The sequence below is a fragment of the Buteo buteo genome, chromosome Z, assembly GCF_964188355.1.
Source record: "Buteo buteo chromosome Z, bButBut1.hap1.1, whole genome shotgun sequence".
Classification (NCBI taxonomy): domain Eukaryota; kingdom Metazoa; phylum Chordata; class Aves; order Accipitriformes; family Accipitridae; genus Buteo; species Buteo buteo.
The window spans coordinates 49,133,987-49,154,698 of NC_134204.1; the positions used below are offsets into that span (position 1 = coordinate 49,133,987).

Sequence of the window (20,712 nt, forward strand, 5' to 3'; positions counted from 1 at the left end):
AAAACAGCATTTTGATTTTTTTATATTCTACTGTTTACTTTACCCCAGCCTAAAAGAAGTGGCCCCTTCAGGACATGATACCTATACATTTTCACATTCTCAAAGCTGAAGCAAGTTTAAGTTATGAAAAAGGAACTTAGAACTGTTTCTCAACCAGTTAAAGAATAAACTATCATATATAATGTTTCAGAAGCTGAACTCTGAATAGACTTAGAGTACACAAAGTTCTTTTGTAATCCTCCTAAGTTTCACAATGAACGTAAATGAAACTGAAACCAAGTCAATTCCTCTCAGTTAAGACTTCAAAGTTGCCTAATCAAAGAGGTAAAAGATCTCATTTGCAGCAATTATACTTTTCTGTGGTCAGTAAATTCTAAGGCTCATTTAGCTTTAAAAATATGTTTATTACAGCATTGTCAGCCCTCAAGGGGGGAAAAATTAACAGCTGAGTTTAAAACTTGAGTTAGACAGAGCTATCAAACCATTTCAATTACTGTTATACTTGCGTGAAGACAGCAACTAAATCACATTCCATAATTTCTACTTTTAAGATACACAGTTTTAATACCTCTTAAACAGAAAAGCTCCAGAATAATGCAATCACGACTTGAAAGCAAAGTGGCTTTCCTCTTGTCTTATTGTCCCTCTCCCACTTCCCCAGCCTACTCCTCTGATTGAACTTCTGCTGTACTGACCAGCTTGCTACTGCAGTCTGTATCACTTACCATGGACTTATTCTCATTAATGGAATTGGGGCACAGGTGAAGAAAACTGTAAGAAGAAGAAAAGATTTTCTTCCCCATGCATCTGATAGAGCACCTATTAGTGGAGCACTGAGAAAGGACAAAAAACCCTGTGACAGAAGAAAAACAATTAATATGTCTATATTTACATTTCCAAGTTTCACTTTAACTACAATATGAAAAAAGGCCTCAAATTGAAATTTGAAGTTAAACACAAAATTGTAGATAACTGAAACTGTACACAATTTCTTCCAGTCTACTCTTCTGTGATTCTGATGTTTTATGTTTCAAATCTATTAAACCTGAGTGCATTAAAAAAAAGGCACACATTTTTTCAAGATCAATTCGATTCAATATAGAAGTACCACAGACTGCAAAAGCTACTTAAAAATTTCTAATATCTGCAGTCTAGTTTCACAAAGGACATCTTCTTAGCCTCCATCACAAGACTTAGTGCTAGATGCCAAACACAAATTCCCCTCTAATTTGGACTGTCCTCAGGGAGAGTTTTGGGTAATGCAACTGTACTCTGAAACAAATTAAGGAGAACACACACTCATTTATACTACATATTTATCACGTACAGGACATTTGTACATTGCAAGAGCTATGGGGACCATTTGAGCAAGCTTGACAATTTGGACAATGGAACACCATAATATTACAATGGCACACCATAATATTACAATGGCTAAAGTCAGACTTACAGATACAGTTGTCATGGAGAAAATTGACTAAGGATCAAATACTAGATTTTTCAGCATTTCATAAAGTCCTACAATCTAGGCCTCAAATCTGTTCTCTATTACACAGAAGAATTAAAATAAGCAAAGCCTTTCACAGGTTAACTGCAAAACCTCCAGAACAGATAAGTCTTCCCCCTAATTAGTATATTGCTCTCTCATCAATCCAAATCTGCCATAAATCCAAATACTAGTAAATACATGGTTCTGTAAGCACCTCAATACACCAGAAGTCTACTCCAACTAACTTCAGGTAACCTCTGGTATTCATATATAGTCACCTTCAAGTTTAACACACGTGTACAGACTACTGTACTAAATCACTGTTCTGCCAAGTCCCAATAAACAACTCTGAATCCAATGATTTCAGTAAGTAAACTGAGAGCAAAAGCTATAAAGCCACACCAGCGGATGCTAGGAAAGTTAGATGCCTTACTCAGTTGAAATTAATGGTTTTGCTCCTTAGAGTCAAGTTTCAGTAGGCTATGAACTAACATGTTTTGCTAACTGTCACCCAAAACCCTTTTGGTATTTCATAAACAGAAGTTTAAAGAAAATACTGGACACTGAAGTCTAGGCTCACTCTGGTCTATGCTCCCCTGTATTACACCTGTTAGAGCAATACATATATTTAGACCATGCACTTTTCTACAGATAGGCTCTGTAGAAAATATATGGAGAACCCTCCATTCACTACGTTTAAGTGATACTCATAGTTACACTGCACTGTGAACAGAGTTGAAAGAAAACACCAAGAGGAACATGAACTTTGTTCTTCTAAGACATCAATGCAAAGTTAACTTCCTCTTCCAGTTTGAGACTTCCTGACATCCTTAGCACATGGTGTTCTGCCAATCCACCGTGAAAGTTATCAAGACAGTAAGTCCATCCTAAAGATGTCAAGTTCTTACAGCTAAAAAAACGCTTTAGATTTGTTACAGAATACAAAGCTAAATAATTTCTGGGTGCTATAAATTAACTTAGTCAAGTTACACTAAGTGCTTTGAAGCTGCTCAGTACGACTGTTAGCAAAGAGAGACTTTGAAGTTTTAGTTATGCTAGAGAAATTTTGCAAGCTTTTTTTTGTGGCAACAATCCAGCATGACCACTGTGTGAATGCAGAGGTATAAGTAGGCTGTAAGCCGCCCTGAATATCTTGACCATCACAGAATGCTCAAAAACTGATTAAAAAGGACCAGGAAAAAAAAACACAAACAAACAACGAAACAACAAACAAAAAAACAAACAACCCTGCTGAAAATTAGCTTTTATACCACATCTTGGACAAAATCACAGTGTTTAAGTGCTTCATTTTTTATCTCAATGGTATCATCATGGCTGCATTAATCTGTTTCTGATATAAATCATCTCACATTAGGAAGCAGACATTAAAAACCTAGCTCCGTTTTCAGAAGGATCCTTATCAAGATTACAATAGCTACAACTGGTACCTATTCAAATAAGAGGAATTTAAACTTCTGAGAAATATTCCACTTGCTTCAAGATGCTACCTTTTAGCAGCAAAGCTTGAACTGAGACCAAGAACACAACCATTACAATGAAAAAATGGTTTAAGAATTAATTACAATCTTGCTGTTTTGTATATTCTTATGGAGAATGCAGGAGAGCCAAATTACAATACAGGAACACACAGAATATTTAGGTCAGAGGTTTTAAAAAAATCTTACCTTAACACCTTGAATAAGACCATTCATTAAAAATGTATGATGGGAGAATGTTTCATGTAAGACCTGACACGGAAAAAAAGCATTATTTGAATCGGTAGAGACAGGAGAAGGTTGATTCAAAGTTTAAAACTGATTTGTAAAACAGGATAGCTCTACTGGGACTTGTTAAAAAAGTACCTTATCCCAGAACTACACTCTTAATTGTCTTCACAAGAAAATACCGATAAGGTTTAATATCAATGTATTGGCATAAATACCTCTGCTGGCACAGATCGCACCGTACTGCAGAAATAGTTTGGATTGGGGTACTTTGGTCACAAAGGGGATCAATGTAAGCAAAAAGCATCTCCATGTGGTACAAATCACAGAATTTTTTAGGTAGATAACTCCTTCGAAAGATTGACTCAGTCATTGCTAATTAGAAGTGAACACGAGATTCAGCTAGCTTACTCTGTCAAGAAATAAACAGTGTTATATTCACCACAGCCCAAAAAGACACTGTGCAAACTGTTTCTGAATGAATTGCAGATATTCAATAGTCACACAGAAACACTTCTGATGAACAAGGAGATGCTTATAAATACCAGCAACAGTTCTGAGTGTTTCATGTATTCTTTAAGTACAGCTACGAATTCATTTGAAGTGCTTTACCAGCAGTCTTAATTCAAGGACAAGCATGTTAATCTATACTAAACAGATTTACCATAAATATGCAAGAGAGTTAAAAAGCCTCACAGGTGCTACTGTGTCAACTAAAAAAGATACTGCAACAATCAAAGCATGTATTTACACACACTTCAAATTCGTTTGCTGGTTTTATCTATAGGTAAGTGCCAACAACTACAAAAATTATGTGCATTCTGAGAAAGCCACTAGCCTGAAGAGACACAATACTTCAGCGTCACTGAAAAGTATCAGCATCATTTTTCAAGGATGACTGAGATTCTCAGATCATAGGTTTAATAAAAGTGGTTGTTTCCATGTTAACTACTGGTCAGATAAATCCACTTATTTATACCCCTTTTCTTCCTGGTCTCATCATCTGTTTAGTTATTTAGAACAATTCTGCACCTGTTTGACCACTGGTCTTATGATATGAATGGAGGAAAAAAAAGTCAGGGTGCAAATTAGAGATCTAAAAGCAGATGTCTTCCAAGTAAAAAAAAAAAAAAAAAAGGCAAGCAGGAAGCTCACAGAGTCAAATCTAATTACCCTTCTGCAAAGTGTTCCCCAGTATTCTTCCTGGGAGACAACCACTGCTGATATTGGTTCAAGCTTTTGAGATTTCTGTTACTTTATAGACAAGAGAAATGCAAGTTGACAAACTGGTAGAGGGAGCTGCTTTACTCAAGTTCTACCAATGGAAATATGTATATATTCAAAAAAAGATTATATTGAAGACAGAATATGCCATTAAGTGATTAATATTGCTTACAGTGATTTACTAATATTGGCTTACAAGTCCATAAATAAGAATAATGAGCATAAGTTTTGGGCAGTCTGTGAGCAAAATAGCCTTTGTGTGCTTTATAAACACTTTAAATCTTTTCTTCTCTTAGTGTCATACAACAAGCACCACAGCTTTGCTGACGGATATCAAAAGAAGTGAAAAAGTAATCTAAAAAATTAACTTTAAATAATCTCAGCTATCACAGAATACATACAATACACACATAATACACAACACATTTTAATCTGATTTAATGTTGACAGTGACCTGGAGAATCACAACACAACCACAAAAAATTTGAGTGATCATGAGCATTGATCAACAGGCCAGACATTTCCATTTCTGCCCTTCCCACCAAACCTGCTTGAGCAAAAGTGGGTAGCTAGCAGTTCAAAGGCTGAACCTTGCCCATAAGAAAGCTCTACATGACTTCTATTACTGCTGGCTGATCAGCAGGCCAAGGTAAATTACCACAAGTACGTTACAAGACAGAAGGGTGCAAAGTATCAAACCAGATTTCAAATTTTTGAAAACAATCAGCAGCCTTTCAGTGTGTGCAAAGCTGATTACAAATAAAGATGATCAGTCCCTAGAACACAAAAGTCATTTACACCTCTGTAAGTTAAGTTACACCATTATATGTAACTCAGTGCTTTAAGTTTTCAGTCCCATGCAACAGCCTCTTAAGTATTCAAGACCACATAAAAGAGAAATACAACATTCAAAATATGACACACTCAAGACCATGACTCTACTGAATCCAAATATTTCAGTCAAAATAAGACTTCAGCTTTAAATTAGAAGCATTTCATACATTCCCATTAGACACAGTGCAATGATAAATACTGGTTTGGGTTTGCGTAGCAGGGTTTTGGTAGCAGGGGAGGGGGCTGCAGGGGTCGCTCCTGTGAGAAGCTGCTGGAAGTTTCCCTGGCTCCAAGTCAGACCAGCCTCTGTGATAATATATCTAAGAAGGGGAACCTGCAGCGGGGGAGAGGAGTGGGATGTGAGAGGAACCCCTCTGCAGACACCGAGGTCAGTGAGGAAGGAGGGGAGGAGGTGCTCTGGAGGAGGGGATGCCCCTGCAGCCCGTGGTGAGACGGCAGGCTGTGTCCCCCAGCCCACAGAGGGGAGCGGGGGAGCAGATGCCCACCTGCAGCCCGGGGAGGAGCACACACCGGAGCAGGGGGATGCCCCCGAAGATGGCCGTGACTCCATGGGAAAGCCCTCACTGGAGCAGCCTGTGCCTGAAGGACTGCAGCCCGAGGGAAGGACCCACACTGGAGCAGTTCCTGGAGGACTGTCTCTGGTGGGAGGGACCCCACGCTGGAGCAGGGGACGAGTGAGGAGTCCTCCCCCCCTGAGGAGGAAGGGGCACAGACACAATGTGTGCCAAACTGACCCCAACACCCATTCCCCTGTCCCCCTGCACTCCTGTGGAGGGAGAAGGTGGAGAAAACTGGGAGCGGAGTTGAGCTGGCAAGGAGAGAGGGGTGGGGGGAAAGTGGTTTTAAGATTTGGGTTTTACTTTTCATTACCCTTGTTTTGACTTGATTGGTAGTAAATTAAATTGATTTTGTGTTTTCCCCAAGTTGAGCCTGTCTTTTGCCCGTGACCATAAGTGGTGAGTGATCTCTCCCTGTCCTTGTCTCGACCCACAAGTTTTTCTTTATATTTTCTCATCATCCCACCAGAGCCGGGGGGAAGAAGTGAGCGAGCAGCTTCGTGGTGCTTTGTCACCGGCTGGGCTTAAACCACAATACCAATTTCACGAATTAACATTTCAGCTGCATTTGACTTACAGTAAAAATTCATATGAAACTGTTTCAGTTTGAGTACACTACTGAGGAATTACTGAAGGACCCACCTACCATACAGTTTTATTATAGTGGGGGTTTTTTTTGAAGACTGTGTAAGAATTACTATTTGCACATTATCTCTTTACATGAGAAGTGTCAAGCTTGGGCAACTTGAAGTTGAGCATTTCATTTATGAAAAAAAGGAAAGAAGAAAAAAAGAAACAAGACAGACCACCCAGGTAAGCTTCCCCGTATTTTGACACTAGCAAGACAGCATGACAAGCTCATCATTTAGTCAGACATTTACTTTATGGAAATCTGTTAACCATTTATAGGGACTTTTTTATTATTAAGCTACATTAAGAAGATTGGTGATTGTCTTTAGGAAGGTTAGAAAAACACCTTTCAAGAGTTATGTAGGTGATTTTATTTGGAGTTTGGGGAAGAAAAATAATTAACTCCAAGGTCTCTAAATCCCACAAAACCTTGCTTATCATGTATTCAAAGCACTCTCAGATATTATCTGATGAAAAACTGGACTAATAGACTTTTGATGACTTCTCTCAGGCAGGCCCGATTTCAATGAGTAAGACCCATGTCTTCAGATGAAAGGCTTCATATCCTATTACCAAACACTCAAATTATCTATTCATCTGGAAAATAACTGCATTCCAGAACAGATTAAATACTTATAAAATTCATTTCTTACATGAAAGCCTTTACATTTTACTTCAAGTTACATGCTGGCAAAACAGCCAGCCCACAATAGCGTACAAAGTTTCCTATGGGATGCATAGTTTATTTAATTGTTATGACTGGAAGATGAATTGAACTATGAAGCCTTAGAAAAAGCCAGAACTTCCAGAGAGACCTTCATCAGTACACTAAACTGACGTTACTACAGAAGGCAAATAAAAGTTAGAGTAGTACAGTGTTTTGCTAATTTATTTTTCAGTATCTTTTAGTCTTTCAGCTGTCCACATCTCAGCTGTTGTATATTACTATTGCGCAGTGTTGAATGTTAAGACTCCTGGAATTCAGTTAATGAGGTAAGCAGGAAGTGTAAAACAAATTAAAACTCTGATCCCTACGAATTAGCAAATTAACTTTTGTCATTACTGCCAAGATGAGAGCTGATACTTACCGTTAGCATCGGAGTTGTCAAGAGCCCCCAGGCAAAGAATTCTAGAAATATGACCACCACCGCATGGTATACGCTTGGGCGACCAACACCTTGTTGCTAAGAAAGAAAAACACATGCAGTGGTTGTACACATCCAGTTCATTACATGTGCAAAGATCTCTTACAAACATATTTTGAGTATAACCAGCTTTCAGGATGACCTATTACCAAGCCATTGGGAATAATAATAAGCCAAACAAGGGTGGAGAAAAGTTATTACAAAACAACCAAAAATCTCCAGGGAAGTTGAGGAATTTTGTTCCCTCGAACTCTTGCTGACTGAAGAGAATTATTTTCCCCATTCCTGACAGTGCTCTGTACTGCTCCCACCTCCAGTTTGCCTTTAGGCTTCCTCTGCCTTGATCACTATTCACAACCCTTTCACAGCAGTGTAACAAATGGTGTAACTCTCCCTGCCACCTCCACAACTGACAACAAAACAGATCTGCTTTATAAAGATCACATCACCATTACAACAAAACTATGACAATGGACATAATCAGAAAAGCACCAATTTTTGTATTTGAAACTGCCAAAGCACAAGAAAAGAAGGGGCAGCTTATGCCATCTGTACAACTGCTTTCTGTTGACTGCTGACCAACTGATCTCATTGCTCGTGTGTGCCCATAAACTAGAGACCCAGGAGCTATTCTACTAGTCAACAAGTAATGCCAGGAAGAATTAGCAAACTATGGAAGTGCTCATGATGCTGTTGAAACTGCTGCCATTCAAGACCAAAAACTCGATCCCAGACGAGAGATCGAGAATCTTTTTATTTAGACGAACCAGGCAGAAGCCTTGAGTAAAGCAGATTTAATCAGAACTGCTGCTTTCTTTAATTTCTATATGCTCCTTGTCACAGTAGCTGTTTTACAAAGTTTTTGGTTCTAAAATTACTCTTTCCCCTCACCCCTACCCTGTAGAAGATTGTTTTTCAGTGTTTCTAGCAAATCCAAAGCCATTACACTCCCACAGGGCTAGCAATTCTTAGAAAGGAGCAGTACAGCTCTCTGATCTGATACTCCCATACACACCTGAAGTTTACCCAAATTATAAAAGGACACTTCTGTTGCACGTTGGGCAATCTAATAATGCATGACTCAGTTGAAGAGATACCATCTAGTGACAAGTATCAACCAGACTGTCATTTCAGCAGGTGGAGAGTATGGAGAGCATGAAACTCAGGGTCTCCCATTGAACTCAAAAAAAGTCAGGACAGCCTACAACAAAGAGCAGAGCAGAGACACATGTAGTGTTTGTCCCCTACTCAGTACCTTTCATCTAGATTGGTAGGAATTACAGGTTTAGAAAACACTTGTATTACAAGATTCATTTAAGCTAACAGCCTACAGTAAAGATTTTTAAGGAAATCCTTACTGCCTGGACAGTCTAAGTGCCCAGATCTCTAATAATTTTTAAATCTATCAGTTTATCAAAACCTGTAGCAGCAAACTAAAAGTAATGCAGGCAGCATTTTTTCTAGCCAGCAAGATTCAAATTATTTTCTACATCGCAGCTTGCTTCAAAGCTTAAGGATTTGAAGAAAACAGTTCTCTTTCTCCTGGGAAACAACATGATAATATCATAGATCAAAGATTATCTGTGAGAGGCTGATAACTTTCAAGCATTATTAACATTTCTCTGTAGGTTACCATGCAATTTTTTATCTCTAAATAGCAAAGATTCCAAAGACTGGGGAAGGGGGTGGGGGGGGTGTCAAAAATCTTCCTCATATAAGATGACTGCAAGTACTTCTACACAATGTAATGGGATAACAATTTTAAGAGTATTTTTTCGCCAAGACGTATATCATTCAGACTAGCACTTAACACAGATCACACTGAAGTCTGAAGATCCCTTCCACAGGAGCTTCCTCTGGAAAAGGCAAATTTTACAGCAGAGAGTAAGGGACTCCCCGGCCTTTCTCCTGCCTCTACTTTACTTCCCTCCCACCTCTATATCACTAAGCATGATGTTGGGCAATAAACCTCTAGTATGCATTCAACAAACAGTTCTAATGCCACTAAAAATGAAGCTTTGGAGTGTTTGTTTGGGGTTTTTAATAATGTTTTTATTACATGCAAATTTGATCTGAGATTTACATAGTTCACCAGAAAGATGTACATACACATTCAAAAAGGCATGCATGTTTTTTTCCTCAGAAGTCATTTAAAAACTTCTGTGGAATAAAAGTATTTTTGCTGTACTGAGCCTAAATTAGTATTTCTTGGAGATTAAAACAGTCTGCGAATCATTTGGCGGTATCATGCAGCTTACAGATAGTTGCACTGTACTAAAAAAACATAAATCTCTATAGCCTTTTGGATTCAAGACATAACCTGGAAAAGTAGAATTTAAATCCTGAAAGGAACACGCACCTGTCAAATTAAGTCAAGCATTCGACATCAGATATACCAATAGCTACCAATCTATGATCCACATAAGACTGTAGTTGATGATTTTCAGTTTTCTGAGAAAGCCCTAAATGCCTAGATTAATTAAAGAACACTTGTGGAAATGGCTTTATCAGGAAACTAAAATAATGCAAACAGGAAAATTCACTGACATTGTCAAATGGACCAATGCAGATACTTACTTCTGGATGCCCATCTTTCCTGTAGTTTCTAAAGGCTCTTACCACAAAAGCTTCCAATGTTTCATCAAGCATCAAGTTATTTTCAAGAAAAGAAAATAGTTTATGACTGATGACGTACACAGTCTGGACCACTGATAGAAAAGCAACAAAAACTCTTTACTCATTTCAAAATCAAAGAGCTTTCTATAAACACTTCCCACTTGATTTTAAGATGAAGCTACCCCAGAAGTAATGGTTGTGGCTCATTTCTATATTGAGAAAATACTTTGCAACAGAAAACAACTGCATGCAATTTACATAAAGAATGAACTTGAGACACATATGCGAAAAACAGTTACAAACTTGAAGCAAAAAGCTTTAGGCTTCTTGAACTAGACAATATGGGGACAACCTACTGAATTCTTTATGGTTAAAAAGATGTAAGTAGAATTTCAGAAATAGCACAGACACAGTCAACATACAAGTTGCTTTCATCACAACCCACCCCCAAATTTTAAAGTCTTAATGTTAAAAATGAAGTGCCATCAGGAAAGTCTTAAAAACTGTTACGGGCTTATTTTCTATCCACACAGATCATCTTCATATGACAGCCCAGTGTGTGGGCTGAGAAACTATGTATGAACATTACTACAGCTTTCAAATGCAGCTGCTGGTCAAGCTATTATACTTGCATAATCAATAATGAGTAAAACATTACATAATCTCAAATGCTTAACAATAAAAGTTTAAGGCCATCATTATAAATCTAAAGTCCTAGAAGTTCTAACAAAATATCTGCCACTTCTCCAGTTTTGCCCTTCTGCTCTTTCTATGCTTCTTTTTGCCCATACCCAATTCTAAAAAAACCCACATTTTTTCTTCTGCCTTTATTGGAGGTATAATAAACCCAAAAGTTAATTTGAAGACAACAAGGAGAACTACTGGGGTGCAATACAAACTTTTGTTTTTTTAAAGCAGAACACAGCTGTTGAACATTAATAAACCCATGAGAAGACGTCAAGATCATAAATCCAGCTGGCAGGGAAATGTTCATAGAAAAGGAGGAAAAATTGCAATTTAGTATCAGTAAGAATATCTTATCTTAGACATTTTGAAGGAGAGCTAGTATAATTCACCCTAAAATACTCCACAGCAAGATGTAATTTTATAGCCAGTGCCAAATCTTCAGAGCAAAGCTAGAATTGACGGTATTAATTTATTCGCACAACTTTTAGGTAACTATGTTCGAATGGCTACAAAAACACCTTAACATCCAATTTCAAACATGTTTAACTGTTTGTTTCTCTTAAGCAACATACATATTTCCGAACAAAACCTCTTCTTACTGTTCAAATCCTTAAGTCCTCCAGAGCACCTTTTCAAACTTTTCACATTTTGATGAGGGCCATATAGCCCTGCCAGGCAGATTAAGACAAAGACTAATGGATAAATACAGGATGCTTTTTTCCTCCTATGAGGGTGAAGGAGCAGACCCCATTGCCCCTAGCATGCCCAGAGCTGAAGACATGTTATCAGACCTCGAAGGGTTTCAATACCCAACTGGAAAAGCCCTAAGCAACCTGCTCAGGCCTCACAGCTGATCCTGCCCTGAGGAGGAAGAGATGACCCTGGTACCTCCCCAGTGGAATAAATCTGTTATCTCTCACAAAGATAACAACCAAACTCAAAACTGGACTGCTGAACAGACAATCACCCCTTTCTACCCCCACACTCTCCTCTGGGAAATTCTTTCCCACCAAGCAGTAGGGTCTCCCAGGAGAGCCTGCTAGTTGCTTGTTCTACTTCCAGTACAAAGACTACTTTGCAAACAGCACTCACTGCCCCTCTATAGTACATAAACCAACATTCAAATGCATTAGTATGAAGAGTTTCTTACTTCCTTTTAAAAAATTATCTACAGAAACATTCTCCCCCTACAAAAATTAACTGCTACAAGTACTTTTTTTTTTTTTTACACAACCACCTGCACTGCAGTTCACTATGTCAACTCTCATGTTTTCAAGAAAACAAAGAACTGAACTAGGAGAATCAGTAAAACACTGAGAAACATGCTTTCATGAATGAATCACTCAGACCTTGAAGTTCATGCCAAGTTATAAAGTGCATTCCCATTCCACATTTATCTTCATTGCTATTTTCTTAGTTTCCCCCCCAAATTCAACCATTTCAAATGCAAACTTTTCCTGGTATGCTTCACTACATCACTATTTAATCATTTTAGCTTATTCTAGCACAAATATTATGCTACCAATCCATCTCACTACATTATGGATGCTCTTTTCTTCACACGTATTACCCAGGTAGCTCTCTAGGCATATTGCATGTTTACCTCTTTCTAATTTTCAAACGGAAGTATTTAGGAACCACCTTAATTCCAACTGTTCCCAACAAATGCCTCATTTGTTGTAACTGGCAAGAATTCACTCAAGTGCAAAAAGCACCCTGAAGACCTTAGCTGCCTTTGTCACATGAAGCAATCACCAAGCGATTATGTGTACAAACCCCAGTCTAAGACATGTAACTTGTATGGAGTGCAAAAAAATACAGAGAACGCAAGTGAAAGCACTTCACAAAACAGCACAGCCTTTAGCATTTTAGATGTGTCTTGTGAGCTAAAATATAAATCATAACTAATTCAGCTCATACATTGTTCAAACTTGTATTTCCATTGCAAAAGAAATACTTTAAGCAGCTCTGTAACTGGACAGTAAGATCATGATGCACTCTCTCAAGAAAAAGCTAGGCTAAATCGTATTCCACAGGTCTCAGAACCACAACTAGTTCCAAACGGAAAAGCCTGCACAGATTTTGTAAAGAGAAATTGTGCCTTATAAAAAAATCCTGGAGTTCTCAAAAGAACCTGTATGGGTAAGGGAGATCACATTAATAAGCCTTCTGAAAATTCAAGTAAAGGTACTCACAGACCCTCATCAAAGGTTCTTAATGCAAGCAGAAAAGGGTGCAAACTCTTCACAGGAATTAAAAAGTTAAAAAAAAAGGTAAAAAAGAAAAAAAGAAACAGTATAAAAAAAAACAACAATCTTTTCACAGCAGAGGGAAGTTACCAGCTGAGTCCCAGTGCTCTGTCCTGGGGCCTATGTAGTTCAACACATTCATAACTGAGCTGTAAAAAGAGTGAAAGCAAAGTGACAGAGTTCACTGATGACAAATCGCAATTTACTTTAGAAAAGTTAGAGGGCAATGGTGAAGAACATCAGAAGTTGATGGCATCAGTAAAACAAATTAAATGGCAGATTAAAATTAATGTAGATAAATTTAACTAATGCAAACATGAAAAAACAATTTTAATTCTTCATACAGGATGACTACTACTTAGGAATGTGATCCTGGAGAAAACCATTCCATGAAAGACCCCAGTTTAGCATTCAGCAGTGGTTTACAAAAGTGTATTCAAAGATACACCCTGTTATGAAAAAGATTATCATTATATTACTGCATAAACATGTGATGTGCCTGCCTTGCTAACCCTCTGCTTCTAGCGTTCTAACCATTTTTATTAGATCTAAGTAACGATCCTCCCTTTTATCCCATGACTGGTTGTTTTGTTCAGAAGCTTTAAGCAATACACACTGTAGTCTATTTTACAGAAGCACAAATGAAAGAGGCCCAGAGAAGGATAAAGGACATTGCCAAAGGTATGGAGGAATGCTGAAGTTGGTTCCTCCAAGCTGCAGTCAAAACCTCTGCAGAAAGATACAACTGGGATTTATTGAAGTGGTAGTGAGATGAAGGGTGTGAAGAGAGAACAACTGTCACTGCCTTCTCACACTAAAATGCAAGAAATAAGTAAAGCAGGACCCAAGACAGCAAGTTTAAATTGCATGGCACTTCACATGGTTTACTCTCAGGGTCTGAAATGTCTTGCCACATCATTTTTTCTGCTGGGAACACACTCCTGCGTAGACTGAACAAACTTACGAAGCAGGAATCTTCTGAGGAAAATAAAATATGAAAACACTATTTCTGGTTCAGTCTTTGACACTGAGGCCATCGAGGGTAGGAAGAGCATCCAAGAGAACAACTGCCATACGCCCTGCTACATTCTGAAAGCTCAGCTTTAGACAGTGCTGCATTGTCTAATTGAACTACTTCTTACAGAAATAAAATTTAACAAGCATATTACACTACAACAAATTGCAAGCTGATTTATCCACTGCTCTAGTTTTCTTCCTAAAATGTAGAAAGATGTATGACACTGAGAAATTCCTCTAAAAGCACAGACTGCTTAGTTAATTCACATGCTTCTCAATGGGACAGATAATTACTCAAGCTCATTGCCCAGTGGTTAAGTTTGGATCTTCAATACTAAAATACCCAGTCTTATTTATGTAATTAAGTTTCTAATGCTCTAGCCTAGCATACTTCTCTCTGGACACAAAACCTTCCAGACTGCTAGAACCTGGAGGATCAGTACCAGCAAACTCAGAACAGCAAAAATGCCCTCTCAGCATGAATATAACCAAAAGTGATTCATTTTTAAAGACAGCAGCTAATCACTCCTGGTAATGGTTCAGACTCAGTGTTAATTTAACATGATGGGAAGATTCAGAATAACACTGGTAACCTTGAGAAGGCAACACTGTTTATCTCCAATTATTCAGATTTAACAGGAAAAATAATTTTTGTGTGAAAGAAAATAGTGCTCCACAAAGGACTAAACACTCAAACTGCCAATTTGGAAAATGTGCTTAATACCAGCGATTCAATCTAAATCCTACAAGCAAGAAATTTAAGAAATCAACTTACTGGACAAAGGTGTTTCAGTAAAGTCTCGTAACATTTAATCATGCTGCCTCAGTTTCACCACACTGTATTTTTTATGAAGTACTGCACCACCACAAGTATTAAAAAGAAAAATGCTAGCAGTAAGGGTAAAAACCTGTAATTCTTTGGGTATATACCAGTTCTGCTCCGCTGTGTAAAACAGTTTAATTATAAAGGCTGGCAAACTTCCAAGATGTACAGTTTTAACATTTCATTTCTAAAAAACACAGAGGTGTTGGGCATTTTATAGCATCCAAGAACATGAAACTAATATATGATTAATTCTTAAAGAGGTACATAGGTGTGTTTTCTCCTTAGATATCCCATTTTGGGACTGCTCCTTTAAGAGCACTTTATTTAGACAGTACGGTACTGTATCTTCCTAAAAAGCTTCCTTAGTATGGCATTATTTTACTGACATTAGGTTGCAGAGAAATGAAGTATGTGGTATGAATATTCTGAATGTCACGCTAAGGTTTATACTACCAGTGTTCAGAATTCAGATAGAACAAGATTGCACAACCAGTAACAAAATGTCCATGGCATCATTTACTTCAATTTCTGAAGCTCACTGAAATCTGAGTAATACAGCCAATGGAAACTGATTTAATTCCAGTGGAATTTACTTATACTATTGTTCTTATTAGCTTTGAGCCAGTAACTCAATTCATAAAGAGTCATTTGTTCAGCATTTATATTTTAGTTCTTCGAATCAGTGAAGCCAATGCATTCAACAGGGTGAAGTTAGTCACAGATAAATCAAAAACCAGAAGCTTCTTACTCCCAAACTGGAGGGGTAAAGGGAGAAAGCCTTGTTCAACCTGACAGACTTGGTCATGCTCTTCCACTTTGTACTACCAATCTGATGTGACAGAACAATTAGAATAAAAATTGAAATGAAAACATCCTTCACAGACCAAAGCAGCAGCTCACCAAAATTTTACTTCTGTATTTACTTCTTCAGCAGCAGCCCAAAGGGCAAGCTTCCACTTCCAAATGCCAGGGATGCACACCCACTGATGCCAAGGAGATCTCCGCAATTACATATAAAGAGATGATCCAGCCCCTCATACTTTAGTCTGAATAAGCTCTTTCAATAAAGTCTAGGCAGAGAGAGTTCTAGCAACATGACAGCCACATGAGAATCACAGGGAAGTGCAGGAACTGCAGTAACAAAGCAGGAAACAGACTGTTCAGTCAGGAATTGTGAAGCAGACCCTAAGCTGATGTAAGTATAATTGCTTTACTGCTATATCAATGTACAGAAGATAAGGCTAGAGCCCCGCATCTTTCTCTCTTGTAGGAGATGCATTACAGGAACACAAAATCCCTTAAGGGCACAACTAGGAGGGAGGGTGCAAAAAACCCACCCAGGAAGCAAAACCTGAGATAATTCTATAAATTGAGAATATATGTCATTTAGAGGCTAAACTGTCAAACTGATAAAACAGCATATTTTAAGTACTCAAAAGCATTATTTTAATCCTTAATCCAACTTCAACAAACATTCCATCCATTAACAAAAAAACAGGTGAGCACCCTCATCAGTTATGGATTTATTTTCCATTTGAGTTTTACTATTCTTCCAAGTTAGAGAGAGAAGTCAAAGTTCTTTAATTTTTTTTAAATTTCTCCACCGGTACCCTCCATTTCCTACCCTCCGTTCATATTTAAATAAATTCATTTGTTTTTTCTTCTATATAATGCCATCACCCTTATTTCTTACACCATGTCACCCACGCTGATAAAACTGAAAGCTTACATTCCTGAACTAAAAAGTTAACAGGCATTTTCTAGAGTTATCTCCCTATTCTGACTTCAGATTGGGTTACTGCATCATACATATCTATAGTCCTAAATGGGAGCTGCTGTACACAAGCCTTGAACAGCAAATATACCATTCAGCAGACATCAGCTGCACTTCTTGAAGGAGTCCAACCTGCTTTTTGGAAGACAGAACCATTTCTAAAAGAGAACTGAAAAGACTCGAATACAGAAGCGATCAGTTACGAGAAGCGTGAAAGTCACCTCGGAATTAACTTACATAAAATAATTTGACTAATGAATTCCATAGAAGAACACTTTTTTACATCTTCTCTGGGTTAATCACATATTAAAAGCACCTTAACACCTTCATCAGATATGAGTAAGGGACAAAGAGCCTACTGATATCAAACAGATGGCTTCCAGATTATTTTTTTACATTCTTGAGCTCCAGCCATGATATCACATTAATGCTACACTATTAATGCTCAGCTAAAGATATTACAAATTCATTCGCTTCACATTAACATAAAACAGCAAACTATCTTCTCTCCGATAGTAGAGATGCTTATCTGTGGGAAGGTAGGCAACACATGTAAGAGATGTTGGCTCCCTGATGCAAATGTAAGTGTTTTAAAACTTCTGGCATAAGCAATGCTTTCAGCATATCTACTTTTGTGATTAATATTAAAATACATTATTCAGGAACACCCAAACATGAACATAGTCTAAAAAAGCATAAAGAGCTAGCAAGTGAGGTTGCAAATAAAATTTATGTGATTTCAACTTGCCAAAAGGGATTTATCATGGCCAGACTTTGCCCAGTTTTGTATCTGTAGCCCTTCAAAAACTGTCAAGGACAGGATCATCTGTTTTGTCACTTTGTGTGTTCCCCTGGGTTCCCCTACTCCCACCTCGTGCTCTGGGCTCACCGTCAACTACAGAGGATAGGTTGTATCATCTCAGCCGGGACCATCCTGCCTGAAACAAGTCACCTGTCCCCCACCCAGTGCAGAAAGTTCAGGAGGTGTCATCTCAGGTCTGTTTTTAAAGGCGTCCTGTGAGCATGCACGTAGAAAGAGAAAGGCTTAAGCCACTCGAAAGACGTTTCTGCTGGGAAGCAATTAGGCACCACTGCCACTCTTACAACCTTTCTAGAGACGCTTACAAGTGAGTGCACAGACCGCTCCCTTCCAGCTCCTTTTATTCGCACAAAAACATCTTTACGCTTAACGCAGCGAAAAGAAACGAAACCGAAAGATCAACATGTTACTAAAACGGCGTGGTAACTCCACGGTTTCGGCTCCCCCAGAAGCACCTCCTAGAACTCCGAAGGAAAACTAAGCTTGACGTCCAGGCACCTCGGATTTATATATTTTAAAAGAAAACTTACTTACATCCAGCTGCTTACAGGTGTCGCCTCTGTCCGGGATAAATCAGTAACGAACGCGCCGGGGCTGGCAGAGAGAGACCCGAGGCTGGCGGAGACGAGGCGGCGTGGCCGCCGGGACGCCCGGGGCCGGACCGGCCCGAGGTGCCGCCCGCCGCGGCCGGCGGGAACCCGGCACACCGCCGCACCCCAACTTCCAGAAAGCTTCCAGGGTCGCGGGGGCACCCGGAGGACGCTCGGGGGCGGCTGCTGGCCCCTTACGGGCGGGGACCGGGGCGGACGCTGGCCACCACGGGCCGCACGGCTCGGCCCGGCCCAGCCCAGCCCGGCCCGGCGCGGCCCGGCTCGCACCGCGGCGTCGCCCCCAGGCCCCGCGGCGCCCGCCCGCCGCCCCCCACGGAGCCCAGCGCCCCCCAGCCCCGCCCCGCACTCACCGCGCCGCCGCCCGCCTTCAGGCCGACCCTCTTCACCAGCATGATGCAGCCGCCCCGCTTGGCGCCGCCGCCACCGCTGAGGGAGGACGGCGGCGGCGCCGCCTCCGCCGCCACCTCCTCCTCCTCCTCCTCCTCCTCCTCCTCCTCGTCTCCCTCCCGGGCCGGGGCTGGCGGCGGCTCCGGCTCGGGTCTCATCTCGCTCCCACCATCCTCCCGACGAAGGCCGGGCCGGGCGGGGCCGGAGGAGAGGCGGGCTGCGGAACGAACTGGAGGCCGGCGGCCCCCCGCTCCCGCCCGCAGCCACCGCCTCCGCCGCGCCGCCTGGGCGGGGCGGGGCGGGGCCTCGCGGTCACGTGAGCCCGGCGGCGGCGCCCCGCCCCGCCCCCTCCGCGGAACTGCGGCCGCCCGGCCGGCCGGAAGCCGCGTGCCCGCCCCTCGGGCGAGTTGGAATGGAGGCGCGCGGCGAGGCCGTTAGCGGCTGAGGCGCCGCCGGCCGCCCTGCCCTCGCCTGCCGCCGAGGGGAACGCCCGGTGACGGCTCCCAGCTTCCCTCGGGAAAGTGAATCTCTTCCAAACTAGCGTCCTGCGTGGCTTAGCTAAACCCTGCTGGGCCCTTCGTTCCCCGGGCGGGCGCTACTGCGAGCTCCGTTTCCTCTCACTAAGTGCTACGAGGCCAGCCGGTTACCGTAAGAAGTATCACAAGTTACCGTAGGAAGTAGCACTGCTTACCTCCCAGTTCGCCCAATGCGCCCAAGTGCGGTACTTTGAGATAATGCACTGCTAACGGTAAAGATTACGGCTACTAACAGACTATTGGAAAATCAATACAGCAGGCCGGTCGCCTGTCCAGAATAAGCTGTTCACCAGGGAGCTCAAAACGTCTGTGCACGGCCAACACTGAGAGGCTTTCACGCTACAAACGCTTCCTTCCATCTTCACGTGTTACTGGGGTTAAGCCATTGTTTTTCCTGGTACCTCAGGTATTCAGCTAAGTACCAAGCTGTTCACAGGATCAGAACTTTTCAGTTTGCTAGAATAATAAATGTTAACTTAAAATGCCATTTTCTATTTGCTGTGTGTCTGTTTTGTCTGTGTATGACAAGCTATGTACTTGCTAAACATAGAGCATGTTGTAATTTATCCTCTATGGTACATTACGGAGCAATCTAACAAGTGTTCTCATTTAGCAAGGTGGCATGTGTTGACTTGAAAGCATTTATATGACCTTTTTTTGAAGCTCTTTTTTGTTTAAAGTAGACATCAGCATTTTAAGAGCAACATTGGATACCATGAACTAAATGGATATGCAAAATTATCTTTCCTATTATAGAGGGATTAGTAAATCAACACATATTCTTAACAATTACTTTTCCTAGCCCGCCCAAGCCAATCGTGTGTAGAATTTCATGCTTTCCTTCCACTTTTTTTGTTCTGGTAGCCTAGAAACTCTTACAAAACCTTTCATTTCTTCAAAAGTAGTCACCACTATGAAATACAGTAATATTTTTGCTCCTTTGAAGACTTGACCATTTTTCTGCTGGCTTGAAAACCAAGGTTCTTCATCCCTTACAGGTTTGGGTGGTTTGGGTTTTTTTTAATTAACAGGCTTCAAAATACTGAGATTTTTTTTAATTCAAACAGCTTCTTCAGTTAGAAAGGGATGAATTTATAAGCCTAATATATCAGCTTTTGTAGGTAGACAAGTTTCTAGCTACCACATCATATTCATGTAAAAAGTATTGCTTGAAATCATAATAGTATTTTGAACATTTCAGCGTTAAAATATTTACATATGTCACTTAAGTATTTAATCCAGTTCATATACAAATCAATAGAACATCTTCCTTCAACTTTTATGGCTGCTGATTGAGGCTCAATAGACAACTACTAGTAATTTTATGTCATTATGTCCTTGTCCTGTACAGAATTTGAAGTTGGAAGGCTTTTGTTCACATGCTGAGCTAGGTATATAATATTTATTAAGAACTGGTTAACCAGACAACTGGAAACAAAAGCGAGGAATAAAAACTCAGTTTATGAAGAGGTGTTACACATACAGTTCTTCTCAATTCTGTGCTCTATGCTTTTTAGAACATTCCTAACCAATAATTTTAAGCTATCTGGAGGAGGGATTAATAA

At 40.2% G+C, this 20,712-nt stretch overlaps 1 protein-coding gene across 1 annotated transcript in view; it reads right to left on the minus strand.

The window, feature by feature from the left end:
• The window catches only part of MFSD14B (major facilitator superfamily domain containing 14B), a 31,485-nt gene extending 12,611 nt beyond the window's left edge, over positions 1-18,874 (minus strand). The window contains exons 1-4 of the mRNA XM_075021153.1: positions 18,575-18,874; positions 7,568-7,663; positions 3,175-3,237; positions 726-853 (exon numbers count right to left, since the gene is read on the minus strand). Of these exons, the coding sequence (XP_074877254.1) occupies positions 726-853; positions 3,175-3,237; positions 7,568-7,663; positions 18,575-18,769 (482 nt within the window). The 5' untranslated portion in view covers positions 18,770-18,874. The remainder of the gene's footprint in view (positions 1-725; positions 854-3,174; positions 3,238-7,567; positions 7,664-18,574) is intronic.
• Between the last annotated feature and the right edge of the window lie 1,838 nt (positions 18,875-20,712).